The following is a 20,411-nucleotide window of genomic DNA, read 5'->3' as shown; positions in this document are numbered from 1 at the left end:
CGGGTTTGTTTTTTTCGCTCCCAGTTAAAAAACAACAACCAAGGTTGGAGGTCAGATCTCCAGCAGACCACTTCCTGCCCCTGCTGTTTCCCAGTGTTTTTCTTGAAAGCTCAATATTAGCACAAAACCACCAGTCGACTGCACCGTGTACATTAGCGCTGAGTGTATTTGTTCTTCCACCATTAATCAGAGTCATCCACACCACTGGCTAACAGGAAGTACTGTTCGGTAAACAGATAAGAAACGACCTCGAGATTTACCAGGTGGGAGAACAACTTCTTCGATTTGGTATCGTGACCAAGTTCATTTGAGTTCACACAAAGTAAACTACAAGCAATTTCTCAACCCCCCCGGGGATGACAGTGTTAGTTTTTGAACATGTTGGCCTAACGAAAGGTGTTGATGGAGCATTCCCATTAAAAGGAGCTCTTTTTCCAGGGGAAGGGCTGAAAGTGCTGATCAATCACTTCCAGTGAGTAAAGGGGTCATCCTCTTCCTTTCATCAATTCCCCCCTTAGAGGAACCGCTAAAGAATGAGGAAGAAAGAGAGACAAGGGGCTAGGGAAAGAGGGAGGGAGAGGTGGAAGAGGTGGAGGCATAGAAAATGCTAATCCTGCAGGCGCTTTTTCCCCCACCCCTCCTTTCCCACTCCCCTGTGTCTTATCCTAAGCTCTATGTTCATGCAGAACACAGAGCTTAAGGAACTGATTAGAATGTATGCTGCTGAAATTGGAAAGTGTGGAGCATGAAGAGGAAAGTAAAGAATATTGGGGGTGAAAAATGTGCAGCAAATGAGTGGAAAGGCAAAAAGGCTCATCGATTGTGGCTGACATCCTTACTGTAACTCTGGTGGTGTTTTAATGAGAGAGATCAAGAAGGAACGGAAGAAGGAGAGGTAAAGACTAGTTCTGAGAAAGGTGGTGAGGTGCATGTTTGAATGAGGACAGAACAGCAGAAAAAAAAAGAAGAGTCACGGCGAAAGGATGATGGGAAATGAGTATGGAGAGGAGTGGACCTGAGAAGAGAGGGAGATTTATCCCTTGTGGTTTCCAGTGAGGCTTGATTAGAGTACGTTTTATCAGGACCCAGTCGCCAGGGCTTTAACCTTGAGCTGCCAAGGAGCAAACAAATGAGTTTTTAACCACATACACCATGCTTTAGATTTACTACGCTCTCTCTCACACCTACTCCTTTCTAAAGGTGAGTGCACATATTTAGGATCTGCTAGAAGCTGCCGGTGTAAAGTATCCACCTGCTCTCTGGCTGATCACCAGCATGGGTGCTTAACTTAAAGGTCTTCTCAGTCTCATCTCTCACTGCTATCAGGAGAAGAATGAGCCCTCTGAACCCAGGCGGGCAAACCACACACAGACTGTACATGCACAGACACCTAACGTTCAACCCCGCTGATAAATAACCCTGCCAGCTCCTCTCTCTCTCTGCTGTCTCCGTTTGACCTGCACACCCTAACCCTAATTTTACGCCCCCATACCCTTCAACACACACACACATTTTCCATTTATCGCTCGCTCTCCTCCTGCGCTGTCACCTGCACTCCATTTCCGTCGGGACCTCGCTGTTTAAATTCACCTTGCTCTCAACCTCCGTGAACCCGTCATGTTTTCCATCAGACCTGAAACCATCATAGGGCCTCTCAGAAACAGACAGCTTTTCCATTTATTTAGCGACCAGCTGCCAAGCAAAAACCGAGGTCGGAGGGGTGAACGGCTGCATGCTGACGGTGTCATCTAGTGTGTATTATTCTGCCTTGTAGTCATTGGATTAATGTGTCAAAGAATACAAGGCATATAAATGGCCTCATAATAATATGGCAGCTGGACAATCTGGTGATAGAGGCTGTAACCTGTAGCCAAAACAATAGCGGCTCAATCTCTCCAACAATCAGTGTGTGTTCACAACAGCCATTTGTCCAGCATGAAGCGTCCTTCAGCGAGACTTTGACCCCTTGCTACTCACTCATTGTAATTCACCATGCATAGAACCATCAGATGCTATGTGCCTAAAATGCAAATTAGGGCTGGCAATCGATTAAAATATTGAATTGCAAATTAATCGCACATTTTGTATCTGTTCAAAATGTACCTTAAAGGGAGATTTGTCAAGTATTTAATACTCTTATCAACATGGGAGTGGGCAAATGTGCTTTATGCTTTATGCAAATATATGTACATATTTATTATGGGAAATCAATTAACAACACAAAACAATGATATAGTTGTATGTCTGTAAAGGGGAGACTCGTGGGTACCCCTAGAACCCATTTGCATTCACATATCTTGAAGTCAGAGGTCAAGCTACCCCTTTGAAAATGGTCATGACAGTTTTTCCTCACCAAAATGTAGCGCAAGTTTGGAGCTAGTCTAGTTTCTAGTTTCATATGATACCGGTATCTTCACTCTAGCTTTAAAAGTGAGCCCGCTACAGCCTCCGAAAGATTGATTGTGTTAATGCGTTAAAGAAATTAGTGGCATCAAAACAAATTTGCGTTGATGCGTTATTATCGCATTAACTTTGACAGCCCTAATGCAAATGTAACACTGTTCTGTAGATTTGTAAAGATTCATTGACTTTCTGTGGGTCAGTTTGGGTTTGAACCTTCTGTACCCTGCTGTAGTATGTCTCTCTAACCTCTAGATTAATCCACCAAAGCAAACGCTGAATAATAAAATCTTGGGCAGACCTAAAATACCTGTTGTGAAAACACTCACCTTGACACTGGGTCTCCTTCATGGCTGGTTCAAAGCCAGACGAACAGGTGCAGGCTCCTACGGGAACCATCCACTCGCCATCTCCGTTGCAATAGAGCTTCAACGGCACGGACACCTCCAGTGCGTTGGGGACGCAAGTCCCCGGCGCAATGACCAAGGAGGTTGCCTCGGCCCCAGTCGCCGTCTCTGGGAAAACAGCAAAGTTGGCGATGGTGGTGGAGCACTTCTTGTAAAAGACCCTCACCGAGATGAGCGACATGCAAGCGCCGAGATCCTGGAAGGCCAAGTAGAACCCTGCTTTGGACAGCGGCCCGAAACTTCGAACTTTTGTGTTTACCCGCCCGGTCTCGAGCATGGAAAAGCTCTCATCTGGGGCAATAGTGTCCACCTTCACATAAGGGTTCTCCATCCAGAAAGGGCTGGTGGCTGTGGCCGAGTCTGAGTCCGACTCGTAGTAGAAGAGGTTGAAGGTCTCCTTGCAGGAACCTGGGATGTTGGGAATGCTGTTGCAGTCGCGCACCGTGAATTTCATCTCCACGTATACACGCAGCACATCCTTCCGTGGGATGAAGTCACTGCGTAGCCAGTTATTCTGGTTGAGCTCTCGTACATTGCAGACTTGGTACGTCCGGATGGGGTTCATGGCGTCGTCGTAGCCACTCACCTCTTCCCACTGAAACAGAGGAAAAAAAAGATCAGAGGCTGTAAATGTGTATTGATATCTTTGACAGAAACTCAGACATTTTTGTGCTTTTTGGGCATTTTCAATGATATTCCCTTTTCACTTCTGTTTAGTGGAGCAAAAAGCCAGGGACGAGGACTGCAAATTCATCTCAATTACGGCAACCTGTCACCTCCTCGCCACCGAGCCACCACAGCATGTTTACCTCATATCTGTTTGGAAGCAGCAGCCACACATTGCTTCACAACCAATTACGCTTCAATTACAGAGCAATGATCGCAACGTCCTCTAATGAAGACGCCGGTTAACCTTCATGATTTTCGTTTTTTTTACGCTCCTCTACATCTTTCAATGCTACTACAGTACCCAGGGGGTGAATTACACGGGATAAAATGGGATTAAATTTTCTAAACTTTGATTACCAGCTTCATTAAATGAGCGCGAGCAAACTAGACTGCAAAAGCTTTGCTGTGAGACGCTGTAATCTAATGCGTTCTTCAATCTAGAATGAGGACACCACGATTAAATCATTTCACTTCAAATAGCGATTCCTGTGTGTATAATATATCTTTGTGAGCGTGTGCTGAGGGATCTGCTCCCCTTTTCCTATCAGACAAACATTTATTTTTTTAGCCTAAGCCAAGGCCTGGCGATGTTATTTGCATGGCACCTTTCAAATAAGTGATTTGCATACTGCATGGCAATGCATTAAAGCATTTAAAAGGAGACATGAGAAGGAACAAAATAAAACTAGACAAAGGAATACAAGCTGGAGTGCAGTTGTTCTACTTTACATGGCTATCATTAGACTTGCTACCTAAATCAATGAGATTGAACCTGTGACCTTCTATTTACAGGATGGTCTTCATCACTCAGCCACCCTGAGACTAGAATGGTTAAATGCCAAGACACATCTATGACAAATTAAATGTCTATGGTTGCATTCTGGGGACCGAAAATTCCCCGGAACGTTTTAAAACTCTGGCATAAAGGCACCAATTTGTTCTCCAGAGCCAGTTGTTTCCATCTGAGCATCTGAATTGAGGCTGTGATATGGATGTGGTGGAGACAAGTCTATTCATCCAAGACCCTGGAGGCCAGGATGGAGAAAGAGGGAGAATGGGCGTAGCTCTGACCGCTGCATTAAAATGATGGTCCGGCGAGAGCGAGTTGCGAAGGAGGAAGCGACCAGAGGGAATCGATAATCACCGGCCAGGTCAATGGGATGGCTAAAAGCATGGAGTGTCAATGGCTATTTAGTTCAGTGTAATAAATCACCCGCTGCAAAGGAGCCAAGTGTTTGTGGGTGTGTGAGGTTGTGCATGTTTGTTTAAATACGCTTGTGTGAGTCTGTCTGTCCGGGTGTTTACTCGCTCTGTTTGATATAGTATGTATGTGTAGGTGTGTTTGTGTGTGTGTGTGTGTTCTGAGAGAGGTCATCCCCCCCACGGGACACGCACCAGTGGCCAAACACTCTGAGCGCCTGCTTACCAAGCCCGAATGAATTAAATAGGTCATGTGAAAAAAGGGTCAAGTTTCTTGGCATCGATTTCCAACAAGATGAATCGTTATGCAAGATTTGCGATCCACTCCGTTTTCTCTTTGTCCTTTCCAAAGCTTAAGATTTTACTCTCAGATGACAATGAACACCCTTACCAGGACTATACTTTCAGTTTACTTTTTATGCACAGTACTTATCAAAGATATACTTAACAAAAAATTATATATATATATATATATAAGTACACTTGGCTCATACTGACAAGTATTCAGAAAAGTCTAAGTATACTTGGCTCATACTGACAAGTATACAGAAAAGTCTAAGTATACTTGGCTTATAGGCCTATAGCCTATTAAAAGTGTTGCTTCTGTGACGCACTCCTTGAAGGTCCAAACTAAGGTGACGCATGCTGTGTTGCAGTAGTTTAAGACGTCTTTATGGACAACTTTCATTCATCAAGCTTAAATGAATTCAAGGTGAACGGTTAGCAACCATGACGGCAACTAAGGTAAACTAGTATTAGTAGCTTTAGGCATTAGCTGAAAGGCTGTAGCCCACACAAGCTTTTGTGTGCTTTCATTTTTCTGTTTGTTGTCAGTATGAATAAGCTCTCCGAGGCTAATTTTGAAGACATTTTAGCTTGTTCACAACATGTTTTATCGTGCTGGGGGTCTGTGAAGCAGACGGCGATGCTCTAACAACAGTTATTATCTCCACAAGCTAACTAGCTGGGCATATTGTTAGTGCATGGTTATGGAAACCCCTTTGGGTGTCGTTCCAGGTCTGAAGCCTTGCTATGAAGTGGAATTCCCCTTCCATGACCCATCTGTTTTGGAAGATAAATGATATGGTATCTGGACAAACACACACACACACACACACACACACACACAATACAGGGAGACATTGTGAAAATCCAAGCAACAACACCAGTGCAACTAGAGATAGGTGTCTACATGCACACACACTGACACACACCTATACAGAGACATGCATGATGCACAGATGCTACAGGCTATTAATACAGACAGTGAGACAAAGAGATCCACATACCAAAGTGAAGACACAGAGGTGAAAGAATACATGTACACACATGCACTCACATAGTATGTGAAGGCTTGCACATATCAATAATTGAGTGCTCTCACAGATACACCATCACAAATGGCTCTCACACCTCTCTTTTACACCAAGAGTGGTGGCATTAATAGTAGCACTTATACACTGGTTGTCTCTGGATTTCACTATGTTTGTAGCTTTATGTCTGATGCTTTATCTGTATGTGTTGTGCAACTGTGTGAAAAAACACTGTGACTCAGACTTGACTGGACAGCATCCCTGGGAGAGTGTGTAGAGTTTGTGAGTGGCTCTTTTTCTCACATTTTTTCTTAGAAATGTATTTTTTTTCTCTCTCTTATGTGTCGTCTCCCTTCTACCTGTCTTTGCATGGACATTTCTGTTGATTTTATTTAGTCTCGCTGCTCTTCCCCTGCCTTCCAGCTCTCGCTGTACGTTGTTTTGTTTGTCCTCTCAACCGCTGTATCGTCTCCTCTTTAACACTCGTCACCCGTAACAAAAAACAGGCTGCGACGCTCCCGTTGCAAGACCTCAAAAGCATACTAATGAACGCACGCACAATATGTTTGTGCATAAAGACAGAGACGAGACAACAGGGAGGATCGGTCGAAAGATAACTCAGGGACAACCACCGTCTGTGGCGTATTCTGCTACAAAACAAAAAAGACAAAAACCTGGAAACTCATCTCCAGTCTTTTGGTGGGTAATGTGGGAAATCTGGAGTGCTAAAGGCTCTCCACTGTATGTATATCTATTGAAAAGGAGCATCTGTTGCGGGTTTGCTTGGAAAAGAAACAGGGAGGCGTTCTGCATGGGACCGGTGGGACCATCGCCGTTGCATTGTATCTTAACGAGGAGGAGGAGGAGGAGGAGGAGGGGGGCGGAGGAAGATGGACGGATGGGAAGAGGGAAGGGGGCGAAGGGGAAGGAGGGCACGAAGGGCTGTGAGGGCGTTTGTCCTGCTGATTGTTGCAGCTGAGGTGGCTAGTGTGTCTGGCTTCATTAGTGCTTAGTTACTCGGAAGTAAAGGAAAGGGAGAGTGAGGAGGGTGGGCCGACTTCCAACAGCTGGGGTGGAATGTCCCTGCAAAGCGCGGGGTAAAAACAAAATATAAAAAAATGCGGGGCCCAACTTCGAAAACACAAGGGCCAAGTCAGAGGGCGCACAAAAGGCGAGGGGAGGAGCGCTGGGGGTCTTTGAAGTGTAGCTGAGGAGGGGTCAAGACTCTTTCTGCTCCTCTTTTGGCCATTGTGGGGGACCACATGGGAAAGCAAGACGGGGCTGTCACTGGCACTTTGTGTGTGGTAGATTTGGATGCCGGGGCGTTCAATGGGTCAATGGCAAGAGATATTTTAGTGTTTAAAGGGTTAGTTCATGAGGAAACTGGCGTTTTTAAGTGCACTGGGAACATCTGTGACTGGGCGGGACAGTGAAATTGGATTGCAGTGTATCTTTTTCCGCTTGCTAAAAAGCGCAACATGTTGAATCCCAAAACATTTCCTATTGAGGGATTTGCAAATGAGGGTGTGCAGGACTATTGGTAATGCAAATTTCATGGTAATTTGGTGATAATTAGAAAGTATTTGTAAGTATATTCTTTGGAATTACTGCCAAATTAACCCAATATTTACATCAAAATGTATTAAAAAAATACTTTGTTTGGCTGTCTTGTCTTGGGACTTAGCTCTGGACTTTTATTATTATTAATATATATCTATTAAAACATGATACAAGAATTATATTCCGCTATTTCCCAATAAGCAGTAATACATAGCTGGTAATTTATTGAATACATTTCCAGGACAAGAATACAAAGTTAACTGATATGATTTATTTCCATGTCTGCTGGTAAATAGATAATAAATAGCAAATATCTTCTTTGAAATTTCTTAAAATAACTCCCTGAATCATGACATTAAATACCAGGTTACATTTGTGTAGACAATAAGTCACACAATGGGGAGATTTGTGCCTGATCAGAAGTGTCTTCTATTAGTTTTCCACCTCCAATGAAGAGCAGCGCACAGCCACTTCTCAAGCCTAAGGGCCCTATTTTAACGATTATATGCTATTTTAGCATATAATTATTAAATTGTGTTTATAATAAAGTAATTTTAGATACATTTTGGGGTACATATTGGGGTAATTTGGCTGTAATTCCAAAGAAATTTCAAATAGGTTAATTGCCAATTATTAACTAATTACCATGAAATTTGCAGACCTGTAAAAAGAAGTGTTACCGGACTATTTGACTTCCAAGACATGCACACTCAACACTGAATGGACCCCTTGAATACAAGCACAGACTCAGAGTTACTGTCTCAAATGAACATATATGTGAATTTAAATTATAAATACAAATCCAGTTATGTTGTGTACACACTTCTCTGTTCTCTTCTACCATCTGTGTCGCCATTAATAAATCAGTCTTACAAGGCATGCAAGTACAAACACACACACACACACAACACACACACACACACACACACACACACACTGCACAGTGAGCTCACCCCGGTCTCAGGGTGCGCAGTCCAGGCTAATTCTGTCGTGGCCCACTTCGTGTCCATCAGCGTCTCTGTGAACGGAAGCAAAGAAAGAAGACAACCAGGTCAGACAAAGAGGAACAGGGCGACAGGGGAGATCAATAGAACTTTCAATAGTTTTACAACAGTGTCATAAAACTTGTAAAATGAACCGCGCGGAAGAGATAAGAGGCTTTGACCAAACCTTGTTCTCAGATAACTGGGTGAATAACTGAATGGCAGAAAGCGCGGGCTTTAGAGCGATATTAGATTCAATTAGACAAAGAAGCGCTGTGTGTCTGTGTGCGACAGGAAGGGCCGGGAGACGGCGAGGCTGCAGAGATCTAGGTGGGTGATCTGTGAGGTATTGTGTGACATTTTACTGCAGCTCCTCGTCTGGCTAATTAGTCTCAATTAGACGTTTGCTTTTTATACAGGGGGGAAAGGAAACAACAGCGAGTCTCGCTGAGAAACGGTTCCGCTTCCCACAGGGCACCGCGACACACACACACTTGATATAACACCCACACACATACAGCGAGCAACAGGTTGTAAAACTCCACAAGATATATAACCCAACAGAAGGCTTGAATGAAGAGGGGGGGTTATAAAGTTTAGGTGTCACAAAAGAGGAGCTCTTGAGCAGAACGGAGGTCAAAACACTTCAATTGGATTCAGTCTGTGTCAATACTTGAACACTTTTACGCCTGTCTCTTGGCACACACATAAAAACACATGCGTGTAACCAATACACACAAAATGGCGGACAGGGATCTCTCCTGCAAATCCCTTCTTTTCTCCTCTCCACTCTTCACTGTCTCGCTTCTCCTGGCAAAGACGACGGGCTTTGTGAGAGCAGGGAAGGAACACTATAAAACGTTGAGTCTTTTACTACCTGGCGCTCAAGGCGCACTGTGCAGCCACCGTTATTATCTCAACCGCTGTGCTGTTCTACAAGATAGTAAAAGATGATGAAACGCCGCTGCCAGATAGTGAGCTTGAGCTGTCCCTGGTCATGAGGAGGAACAAGTGCGAGATGTTCTATTGTTCCTGCTTCCGCCCCCTTTGCTACTCCACCACCATCTCTGAGGTTTTCTGTCTCACTCTTTGTTCTTTCTCCTGGTAAGCTGACAGGAAACGGGACTTGGGAGCAAAGTAAAACCCTACGATTTCACCCCTCTCCCTTATCCAAATACCTGCTGCCACCGCCGCTGCATTCAGGAGCACCGGCGGTGACAAAAACCCTCGAACTCAGAGACCCCTTGTGAGTTATGTGTCGCTCTGTTGAGGCGACATGCTCCTACAGCTGGGAATTCCCATTGAATTCCACCCCCTCGTGCTCTGAGTGACGTCCCTGACATGCGTGTGCGCCTATTACACCTGTGAGAAAACATGACTTGCAAGAGACTTCCTGACAAAGGGAAATATCTTCCTGTGCAAAAAAAACCAACATACAATCACATTTCAAATGTAGCTGTGGCTTGTTGCCCTCAGGTGAAATGGTCTGGAAGCTTCACCGTGAGAAGTGTCTCTCTGGGAGTGGCTCTGGGAGGTGAAGTGAGTATCATGTAGTCCTGCGACCTTTGTCGCACACAATCCTTTCCCTTTCTCGCCTGTCTGTCTCCCATTTTCCTCTCTGTGCTGATAGTGGAAACGCTTTCAAACAAATCACAAATTCAGTCTGCTTTTGCGAGAGAGAGAGAGAGAGCTCTCTCTTTGTAACCAGATGCAACGCGCCACGTTTGTCTCCTGAGCAAACAAGGGCCTACTAGTGTTTTTCATCTCCGAAACTGTGTCAGCGCATATTAGCTGCGGGACTTCCCCTGACTCACACCATGACAGTGTGTGATTTGGGAGCTGTTACCGACGGCTACGCGGGCAGGTATAAGCCGGTGTGGTGGAAATTATACACCTCCGCCACCCTGCTGTTTATTATTATGACTGGGTCGTGTGTGTACGGTCGCGTTGGCTTGTCATTAGAGCTGACCTTGCTGAAAATGACAACGCGGTAAAACACAATGACAGACAGTGGGGGGGTCAAAGAGGGGAGAGGAAAGAACGAGAGGCGGAGAGCAGAAAGATAGATATGCAAAACACACACAGATGTGCAGTCTGACTCAGTGGTTTAGACAGTGGATCATTCGGGAGTGCGTGTGCAGCAGTAACCCTTCCATTCTCGATGCATCTGCATTGTTGAACCTCACCGGCTCTGCGTGTGTGTATGGGGGAGCGTAATTGTGTGCATGTGTGTACTCGGTGCAAAGCTCTGTATTGTGCCCAAAGTGGAACACCAATCCAGAGTCAATGGGCCAGAGCGAAAGCACTGAGTGACCCCGACCTCACCCGGCCGCTCCCTCTCTGTCTGTGTGTGCATGCGGGTAGCTGTTTTGCTCATTTGTCTCTGCATGTTTATGTGTGTAAATACCACATCGGGCCAATAGTAGCGCACTGCAATATTCATGACCGTGCAGCAAATCCAGACACCTGCACAGTCTCACACACACACAATAAAGGAAACGTAACAAAGCGGAATAAAGTGCTATATGCCCACGCACAAAGCAACCGTTTCTGTGTGCTAAACCGACAAAACCCCGTGCTATATGGATGATAAAGGATGAGAGAGACAGATTAAAGAGAGAGAGGTATTTTTTTTTTAAAGCAAACAACCTTTGAAAGCTTCTAAGACCATGCTGGCGGCTTGCCTAATGGGCCCGGTCGACAGAGAGAGAAAAGAAAAATAGACAGAAAGAAAACCGGAAGGACGAGTTGAGGGAGAAACAGTCATTGTGCGACTATAAGATCCTCCCCTGTACACACAGCGAGCGCTCTCATTTGCCTTTTAGCGCTTCACCCTTTCAACTCTTGGAAGTATAAAGTAAATGAGAGATTGTAGGCTGGAGGGGAGAAAGAGTAAAAAGAGTAAATCAGGCAAATGAACATGCAAATTTGCCGCCGTAAAAAACAAACACACAGAGTGAGAGTGAAGCGTGCAGATGTGGGAGGTATAGCACTGGATCAGGATACACAAACCCACTAAGGCTGTTTAATCCATCTTCCTCGCACGCACTCTCACTTTTTCCTCATTTGTTTTCCAATCTCTTTCTCATCATCCCTGTGAAACTACGGATAATTCCCCGTCGCTTCACTTTCTCCATCTCCTTCTCTTCATCTTATCTCTCACTTTCTCTAACGACTTCCTCTTTCTCTCGGAAGTGAAAGCTTTGACCTCTTTTCGTTTGTCTTCATCCTCTTCCCTCTTCCTTTTCTACCCGATGTCTACATCCGCGTTTGTGTTTTCACGCTGTGCCGTGATGGATGTGACGCGCGGGGGTACGGGGGAATGTTTTTCAACCTCCCGCCGACTCGTGAAGACTATTCAATTAGAGAGTCTCTGTTTGAGTAACCTGAGGATCGCTTTTAGTAAAGTGTGATTTATGATCGAGGTCAAATGCACCTGGGATTAGCGTGACAAACATTGGGGGGGGGGGATATGTCGGGGTTTTGTTTTCTCTGCGAACTCTGATCGTGTGAGAAAGAGATGCAGAAATACAAACAGGCTCAGAGAGATCATGCAGGCACGTACACGCACACGCAAAGCCAACCCCTACACTCTAATCCCGTAATGACAGGGCAGGCCTAATAACAGGGGAGGGCACTGAAGCATTCGTCCCTATGGCCACATCCAACACACACACACACACACACACACACACACACACACACACACACGCATAGTTACAAGCCTCTTAAAATATTTCTTTGTTCAAACAAGCAGACTTCTTAAAGAAAGGAAAAAAAAGGCAGAAAGAGGAAAAAGGGGAAGAAAGGCTATTATTGAGAGAGGGAGGAATGTTTAGTCGTTTTTCTCAGGGCTAAGTCCTCGGGTGGCGAGGAGCAGACAGGTGAGGGATTTAGCTTGGATCTCGCCGCGACTGCTCTGAGCTTTTTAGCATGCGCGTCTTTGTTAGCGTGACCCCGTCAGATGACAACTGAAAGATAACCAAACACTGAGGGGAGCTAAAGGATGTGTCTCGACAACTTTGGAGAGCCGCAGAGCGATGTCTGACATGTTAAAAAGCTGCTTCCTGTTAGCACCAAAACAAAATGTCTTCTTCTCATTCTGGCGTTAACTGCCGTATTAATGAAACATGATGACAGCGGGATTTTGTTTTCAGCCAGAAAAAGTAATGAAAAAAAAAACTTCAAACCCCCCCCTAATGACTCCTTCCCCGAAATCCTTCCCTTCAGGCTACTCCACTAGTTAATTATCTGCTCCCCACCTCTCCTCCGAGTCGCTTTTGTTGTTTTCTCCTACAGTCAAACAGACCCAAGCACATGGCAACCTGGCATGGGGTAGCCACTCCATTAAAATACTATGCCGCCTGGTTGCCAAACACTTGAGCCTCTGTTTAGCCACAGAAACAGTGAAATGTGTCAACACCGAGAGCGAGGACCCCACGCTCGACTTATTAGCGCTATTAGCCTGATTGCTTTCTGCGCTATCTTTTGTTGCCTCTGCTTTTGTCATCCAGAGAAAAGAGGAAGAGAGACACAGGAGAAAAAAAAAAAAAAAAAGCGAGCAGGAGAGGAGAGATGCTATTCAAATTCAAATAGTCCAGGCAGCCTTTTTGCCTTTGTGCGGGGCCAGAGTGCGATGATTAGGAGAAGTCCCCCTCCATTTTATGGCGAGACCTCCCCTTCAGCACACACACACACACAGAGTCACGGTAATTGGTTGCCACGACATGGACAGGCCAAGGAGGTGATTCCTCTGTGGAATTCCTGAACGGACTCGCCTCTCCTCCCCCTCATCCCCCTCCTCCCCATCGACACACACACAAATACTTCACCCCGCTAGCACTCACTGTCAGTCATCCCACAATGGCTGTCACACAATAGGTTTGTCCCGAGTGTGCACGCTAACAGGGTTACGCCGTCGATACCTCAGACATAAGCTCTCTTTCCACCTCTCTTTCTCTCTCCTTATTTTTTCTCTCTGGACTCTTTTCCCCTCTCACTAACTCTCGTATCGTCTCTCCCCGTCTAATGAACGAGAGTCTTTGCCCTCCGCGGCCCCTGCCCCCTCAATTATTCCCCCTCATCAAAAGATACCTTGGGGCTGAATGCTATTTGGGTTGCAACAGCACGCCATTTCTGTTTTTTTTTCTGTCCGTCTTCTTGGCTCATCGTGTCTGCAGAGGCATTTTCTGACAAGCAGCTTTTGCCCGGTGACTCTGGGACTTGTGATAAATAAACACAACAATGTTCTTCTTCTGTCGGAAGGCTCTGAGGGAGCAGAGCGGTTGGAAAAAAGCTTTGATCGCAGCAAGGACATTGTGAGCCAGCTGCTTTTTGAAAGTTCATATATGTTTATATATGCAATAACTGAGGAGCGCATTGCCTTTTTTCAAGGGCTCCTGAAGTCTAGTCTAGTTCCTGTACTGCCGTCGATGGACCGGGCCTCTTTGTCTTCACCCCCTCCCTTTTTTTCTTCTTCTTTCTCTCGCTCATTCCCCGTCTTTCTCTCATCTACCCCTCCCTATCCTCTTCTCTCACTAACTCCCCTGATTACAAAGCACAGAGGATCTGACGAACAGGTAGCCCTAAGGGCAGCTGTCTACAAAACCAGGTGTGCCTCCACGTGTGTGTGTGTGTGAATGCTCTGCGTGCACACGTGTGCACATGTTCGGCCTTTTCGAAGACGCTATGAGCGATCATACGTGTGCCTGCTTTGAGTCATCGATGGTGGTTGAAACTGGAGCTTCCGCTTTGTCGCTGTGGCTTTTACCCTTTGTTCCTCTCAGGATTAGTCGCTCTAATGTTTGCCACTTCGGAATTCAACTTATTTTTCACTTAGTGTCTAAAAGGTGAAGTCTCACAAACTACAGCTCCCCCCAAACTCCTTTTTGTGCGTGTGGACCATGGATGTATTAAGAGAACTGGATACGTTAGATAGTTGCTCAGCGCATGATGCCAAAATGGCTTGACTTCCGACTGGAGAAGTACCCTAGATCTTCGGAAATTTACCGCCGTTTGGTCTCTAGGGAAATTGGGATCAACGACCGTCGCTCTTCTTGGGGACTTGGTGTGAACGTGCACATTCTCTCCCTTCTATTCCCCAACTTCCTAGTTAACCACCCAACCTCTCACCCTGCCGAGACCCGGCGTTCACAGCTGTGTGCATTGTCCCGTGGGTTTCATTGAATGGCTCTGTGTTCTGTTGCTATTGAACAAGTCACAGCCCCTTCCTCAACAGTACTGACAACATAACACAAACACACACATTCACGGTCGGGGTGGGGGGGGAGCATTAGCACTTGTTTTATTGGCTACTTGCTCTCTGACACAAGCACTTTAGATTACCTCCAAAAATCCAATTCTGGAAAGGTTCAATGGGAAACCTCGATAGTGTGAGTGTCTGCATTTCATCAGGAGTGCCATCTTTGCTCCTTTTTAGTGTACCTGGATCTAATCAGCACATTTTTTTGTCGTTGTTTGCTTTTAGATGAAAGCGGCGATGTCGGAACGGCACGACAGATTGCCCAAGATCCAGCTGACTGACGTGGCGTTCTCAGCCGAATCCTTGAGCGATAGCTTTGAACCTGCAACCTTTCAGTTACCGCTTCATTTCCCATACTGTGAGAGCTGCACTTAACATTTTGCTCTCAGAAGGGAATTGCGAAAGCCTTTTGTTCACCGTTCCATAGCATTCCACATTTATCTTTGTGTCTCTGCCTGCTCCTTTACTCAACACGTACTCGGCAGCAGTCTTCACATATGTGTGTGTGCTGCTTCTGCAAAACTGCTGATGCAGACTATGGTGACTTAATAACAGAGTTCTTGGCCTTTTGTCTGAGAAGACCTAACCACCGTACTTCCCTGCGTGACGTCAAGTTTACTGGGATTCATTCCTCCTCTGAAGGAGTCATCCCAGACCCTGCTGAGATGTTTGGCCTTGTCACATGAAGATAATTAGGGCTGCCGGTGCTTAAAGTCACCTCTCACTGGGAACCAAGCATGGGGCCGCATATTTGATGCTGACATCATGTGAAATGGAAACATAACTCCTACAATTACAGTAAACAAGCACCTCTTCCCTTTTGTGTTTTTCCGTAAGACGTGAGTAATAATCGACCAAGTATCGCTTCGTTGTAGCATTGCTTTTAAAAGGTTTGATGTCACATTCACCGCTTACGTTTCATGTTGGAAAGGCATGTTCCTAATTTGCGAATGCTTATGTTAAGGGCATCAGGTCTGCCTGTGTTTAACCACCAGCAGGAAACGGGCACAGAACCAGATTTCTGTAGGGACACGGGATGTTTACATCACCTAACAGGGAAACTATTGCCTCAACCTTTACTATAAATGAAGCGATTTGTCATTCACAACCCTTCCTGGAAATTCTCCACCCCCCTCTCTCTCTCTCTCTCTCTCTCTCTCTCTCTATGTTTTACAACATTTCATAATTCAGTCTGGCTTTTTTTTTTTCCTCCAATAACTTTCATCGAATGCTGACAGTGAACAGTGTTTAAATATAACACTCCAGTCATGAATTACATTACTGAATCCAGGCGCAGGGTGACTCGTGCAGTGCGTGAGACGCCTAGATGCCATGATCTGATTTCTTGGCGAATGACTCAGCCAAGCGCGTCTGAAAAAATGCAAACAAGCGAGCGAAGAGCAGGTTCTCTTTTGCCTCGAGTGATCTGCATATGGAAATTCGGATCTCCCAGTCAAGTTTTGTGGGTATCTGTGCGCGTGTGCATGTTTGCATTAGTCAGAGCGAGAAGAGAAGCGAGACAAGAGTCATTTGGCTGCCTATCAGTGTGTGTTTGATAGAGTGTGCGTGTGTCACTACGGCTGTTGATTTCATTCCGTCTCACCTCACGCTCCCTGTGGTTGGGTGGGGAGGGGGTGCAATACCAGGAATACAATTCATATTTAAAACACAATAACTGCAACCTCAACCAGCTCTGATTGATTTACTAGTCTGCCACACAGATGAAAGGCAAATACATCACACACATACACATGAACGCACGTAGGTGCACATTTCAAACTTCTATAAAAAGACTTATTGGACACATACCGAGATAACAAGCCGACAACACGCCTTACCTCCTTACATCTGCGCCGCCATGACCTCGCTTTCAACCACACCTATGTATAAAATATACTATGCGCTATTTGTTAGCGGGGGTTCAGAGAGCAAAAATACTGAATTCTCTGTTATCTCGCAGACTGTTTATGCAAAGACCATCACCTGAATTTCCTATCCTTATTTTAATGCAACCGGCAACAACACAGCCAGCATGACGGAAAATATTCTTTCACATCTCCCTAAAACATGCCTCTTTATCCATCCATCTCATGTTCCGTGTACTTTGGCATTTACTTAAAGCGTGTTACTGATGTTCAACAACTCCCTCATTATATGTTCATGTACAAAGCGAGAGACATAAAAGGGGGGGCGGTGGAGTAATTTACTCGACGAGATAAAGCGCTGCCGATATTCTTTGATTGGCTGCTTTGTCTGGCCGAACCTGCGGACCGCTCTGATGACTCCTCAGTGGATACGGCTAATGAACAAACGGCACGCCGTCGCTCGCGGCCCTGATAAGGATCACGCGAGGTGGTGCAGAGGACGCTAATAAATATGAAGTGCCTCAAAGGTCAAACGAGAAGAGCGGGAAGATAGATTATGATTTAATTAGTCGTGAAATGAGCTTCATTCTTACTCAACAATCTCATTTAAATGCTAGCATTCAATTGAATCAAAGGCAGGCGTCCATACTTACGAATTTGCGTATATAAAATCAAGCAACTACTTATCTACGTATCCTATTTTTCTTTCTGTCTTCATTCAAGGAAGGCAGCTTTATGTTAGTCTGAGCGCGTGTGTCTGTCTGTGAGCAGAAATTCACCTGGCGCCTCTGCCTCTCTGAGGGATTTTGGGTATTAGTGGTGCAGGCTAACATCGTGACAGGTGAGTGTCAGGACTCGCTAACCCCGTCAAAGTCACATTTAGCATATCAAGTCTGCCAATGGGGGTTTGGCTGCCAACAACCTGCCCTCATACTTTACCTTCCTAGCAAAGACTTCTTTGGAGAGTGGCCTTGTGGTTTACGGAGACCACGCACATCACAGTTTGATCACCAAGGTCAGTGCATGTCCATTAATAGACTGTTAAAATGTCCTTGAAGGAGAAAATGAACCTCTATCTGCTCAGTGATTCTGCAGTAAAATTCAAATGTTGGATCACCACATCCAAAAAGCAATGAATGAGGAATGAACCGTGTGAAAACAATAATAGGATGTGTGCCAACAGTCCTTTTCAATGCATTACTTCTCAGCCTAATAGAGCCACGGCACAAAGGAAAGAACTATTGAATATGGGTTTTATTTGTCGAGATAAGTAAGGGAGAGGCGAGCGGAAAAGAGAGAAAAAGGAAAGAGGGAGAGAGATTCCCAGCTTTGGGTGTGGCTGCTTGTGATAAAAAAAAAAGTCAGTCAGTGCAGACTCGTTTAAACCAGCGTTGCTTGTAAGTCTCTGTAGATTTCAGCGAAAGCAGAAAGGGAAAGAGAGGAAAAAGCAGGGGGAGAAGAAGGGGGAGCAAGAGATGGGAGTGCAAAAAGAAAAGAAGAGATATTCACAGAGGGAGCAAAGCAGAGAAAGAGATGGGAATGAAAGGCAAAGGGGGCCAGTAAGGTAACAAAAGAGGGGGTGAGGAGAGAACACAGAGGAGAGAAAAGGAGGGAGAGGAGAGGATGGAGAGCCGGTACGCGCTCTCTTGTATTCCCCACAGCCACTGCTTCTTTCATTGCCACTGTGTTTTTGGCATGCTGACATGTGCAGCGGCCTTCAGAGACTGTGTGTCTGCGTGTGTGTGTGTGCGCGCGCGTGCACATACGTGTGTGTGCGTGTGTGTGTGTGTGTGTGTGTGCGTGTAGACGTCTGCACTGTCCTGCGTATGTTTGTGTCTGCCTGAAGTGTCTGTGTTTAACATGCAGCCTGATGGGAACTGTTTTTGCTCATTGCTTTCCCGCAGCCCAGGGAACCATCTTCTACTTCACTGCTGCTCTTCTCCTGTCTAGTCCTTTTCTTTCTCCTCTCCTCTCCTCTCTAGTCCTTTTCTCCTCTCCTCTCCTCTCCTCTCCTCTCCTCTCCTCTCCTTTCCTCTCCTCTCCTCTCCTCTCCTCTCCTCTCCTCTACTCTTCTCTCCTCTCCTCTCCTCCGCTGCCCCTGTGCCAACCAGGGTGTCCATTCATAACAGCTCGATGGCTCTGCTAGCAGCAGACTGCGTCGAAGATAACAGCACAGATTCTCGGACCAAACGTATGAAAATGTGATCGCAGCAACTCGTCCTCGGGGAGTAATGTGTGAATTCCAATGGCGACATTTCAGCGGTGTATGTGGGTGTGTGTGTGTGTGTGTGTGTACACTCACACACTCACCTGTGTGAATGAATGAGTATTTGCTTGTTTGTGTGGAAGCTGGTAATTATCAGAGTGTCTCAGAGGCGTAAACACACACACACACACACACACACACACACACACACACACACACACACTGTTGTTCAATAGGAGGCAGGCTATTGTGCTGCATGTGCAGTCGCCGGATTGTGTGCGAGCAGTTACCTCACAGCTCTAATAGCAGGTTTGAGCAACGTCTGACTCAACAAACAGAACTCAATCACATGGGAACGCAAACCCATACTGTACACTTACATAATGCTAATGCATACACACATTACGCATAATACATTATTTAAACTATAATAACATCAACACATGTACAAATAGAAAATGAGACATGTTATTAAGGTTCACACAGACACACACACACACACACACACACAAATCCTGTTTGTACACTGGGGGTGTAGCCTAGAAAGAGCTGGAACCGGGCATTGAATAAAAGCCGTGGCTTTTTGAATGGCTGAGCACCACAAGAAAAGGGCTTAGCACCCAGCTTTGCCATTCTGTTTCAATAGCCACTGAGTCGCTCTCACAAACACATGCCCTCTCTCTCTCTCTAACTCTCTCTCCCTCCCTCCCTCTCTCCCTCTGCCATTGTTTCTCTTAATACAGTCTCTCCTAATACAGTCATCTGCCAACATATCAGATCACCTTACAATGCACTTCCAGTGTGCAGCATGTAATGATCGCGTTGACTCTAATTAAAGATGGCTACTTCCTGTTCCACCCGGAACAGCTGCCCGTGCGTCTGCATCGAGGGGCAAAGCCCCGATGCGGTCCGCATTTTCCGCATGCCAGCGGCTTCCAATTACTTTAAAACAGTTTAAAAAATACTGCGGTGGTAAGAGACCAAAAGCCTTTGAGGTTCGCTTGTTTCTTTTCTGCTTCTCCTCGGAAAACTTGCACAGACTGGATAAACAGAAAACAGAACCAAAATAGGAGCCAGGGACTACCCTATTAGCGTGGATTCCGGCTAGACGCACTAAAAGCCGTCTTTTGGCTCATCGAGCAGCCGCTCATGATTTATGAAGATGTTGCAGGGTAATTATCAAGTCAATTATCACCGCCAGTCATGTTAATTTCCCAGGTATGCCCTCATTTACCTGTGAGGGAGGAAAAAAAAGGGTGGGAAAAAAAAGGAAAGGGAGTGGAAATGGCATATGGGGAATTTTAGCAGATGAGTAATTATTCTCTACCCCCACCGCCGTCACACACGCACATCATCGCACCCCCACTCCCCTGTCCTATCGTTTCAAAAGGAAGGATAAGGAGGACCAGGTGGCGAGCAGACCCTGCGGGCAGACTGATGCTTCACACATCAGCTTGTTAAGAAGACAGAGGGCTTGTTACAGTTTACCTGCTTGCCCCAGTCATTAGCCAGTCAGGTCAAATACGCAGAGAACAAAAGGGAGGTT

The 20,411-nt window shown here is 45.7% G+C and overlaps 1 protein-coding gene across 12 annotated transcripts in view; it reads right to left on the bottom strand.

Moving 5' to 3' along the window:
- Positions 1 to 20,411, bottom strand: part of ephb3b (eph receptor B3b) — a 61,872-nt gene that overhangs the window by 21,663 nt on the left and 19,798 nt on the right. For all 12 annotated transcript variants that reach the window (XM_074634546.1, XM_074634557.1, XM_074634549.1 and 9 more), the window contains exons 2-3: positions 8,503 to 8,567; positions 2,730 to 3,402 (exon numbers count right to left, since the gene is read on the bottom strand). In XM_074634546.1, coding sequence (XP_074490647.1) covers positions 2,730 to 3,402; positions 8,503 to 8,567 — 738 coding nt within the window. The remainder of the gene's footprint in view (positions 1 to 2,729; positions 3,403 to 8,502; positions 8,568 to 20,411) is intronic.

Source organism: Sebastes fasciatus, chromosome 5 (assembly GCF_043250625.1).
Source record: "Sebastes fasciatus isolate fSebFas1 chromosome 5, fSebFas1.pri, whole genome shotgun sequence".
Classification (NCBI taxonomy): Eukaryota; Metazoa; Chordata; class Actinopteri; order Perciformes; family Sebastidae; genus Sebastes; species Sebastes fasciatus.
This window is presented reverse-complemented; position numbering and strand designations above follow the sequence as displayed.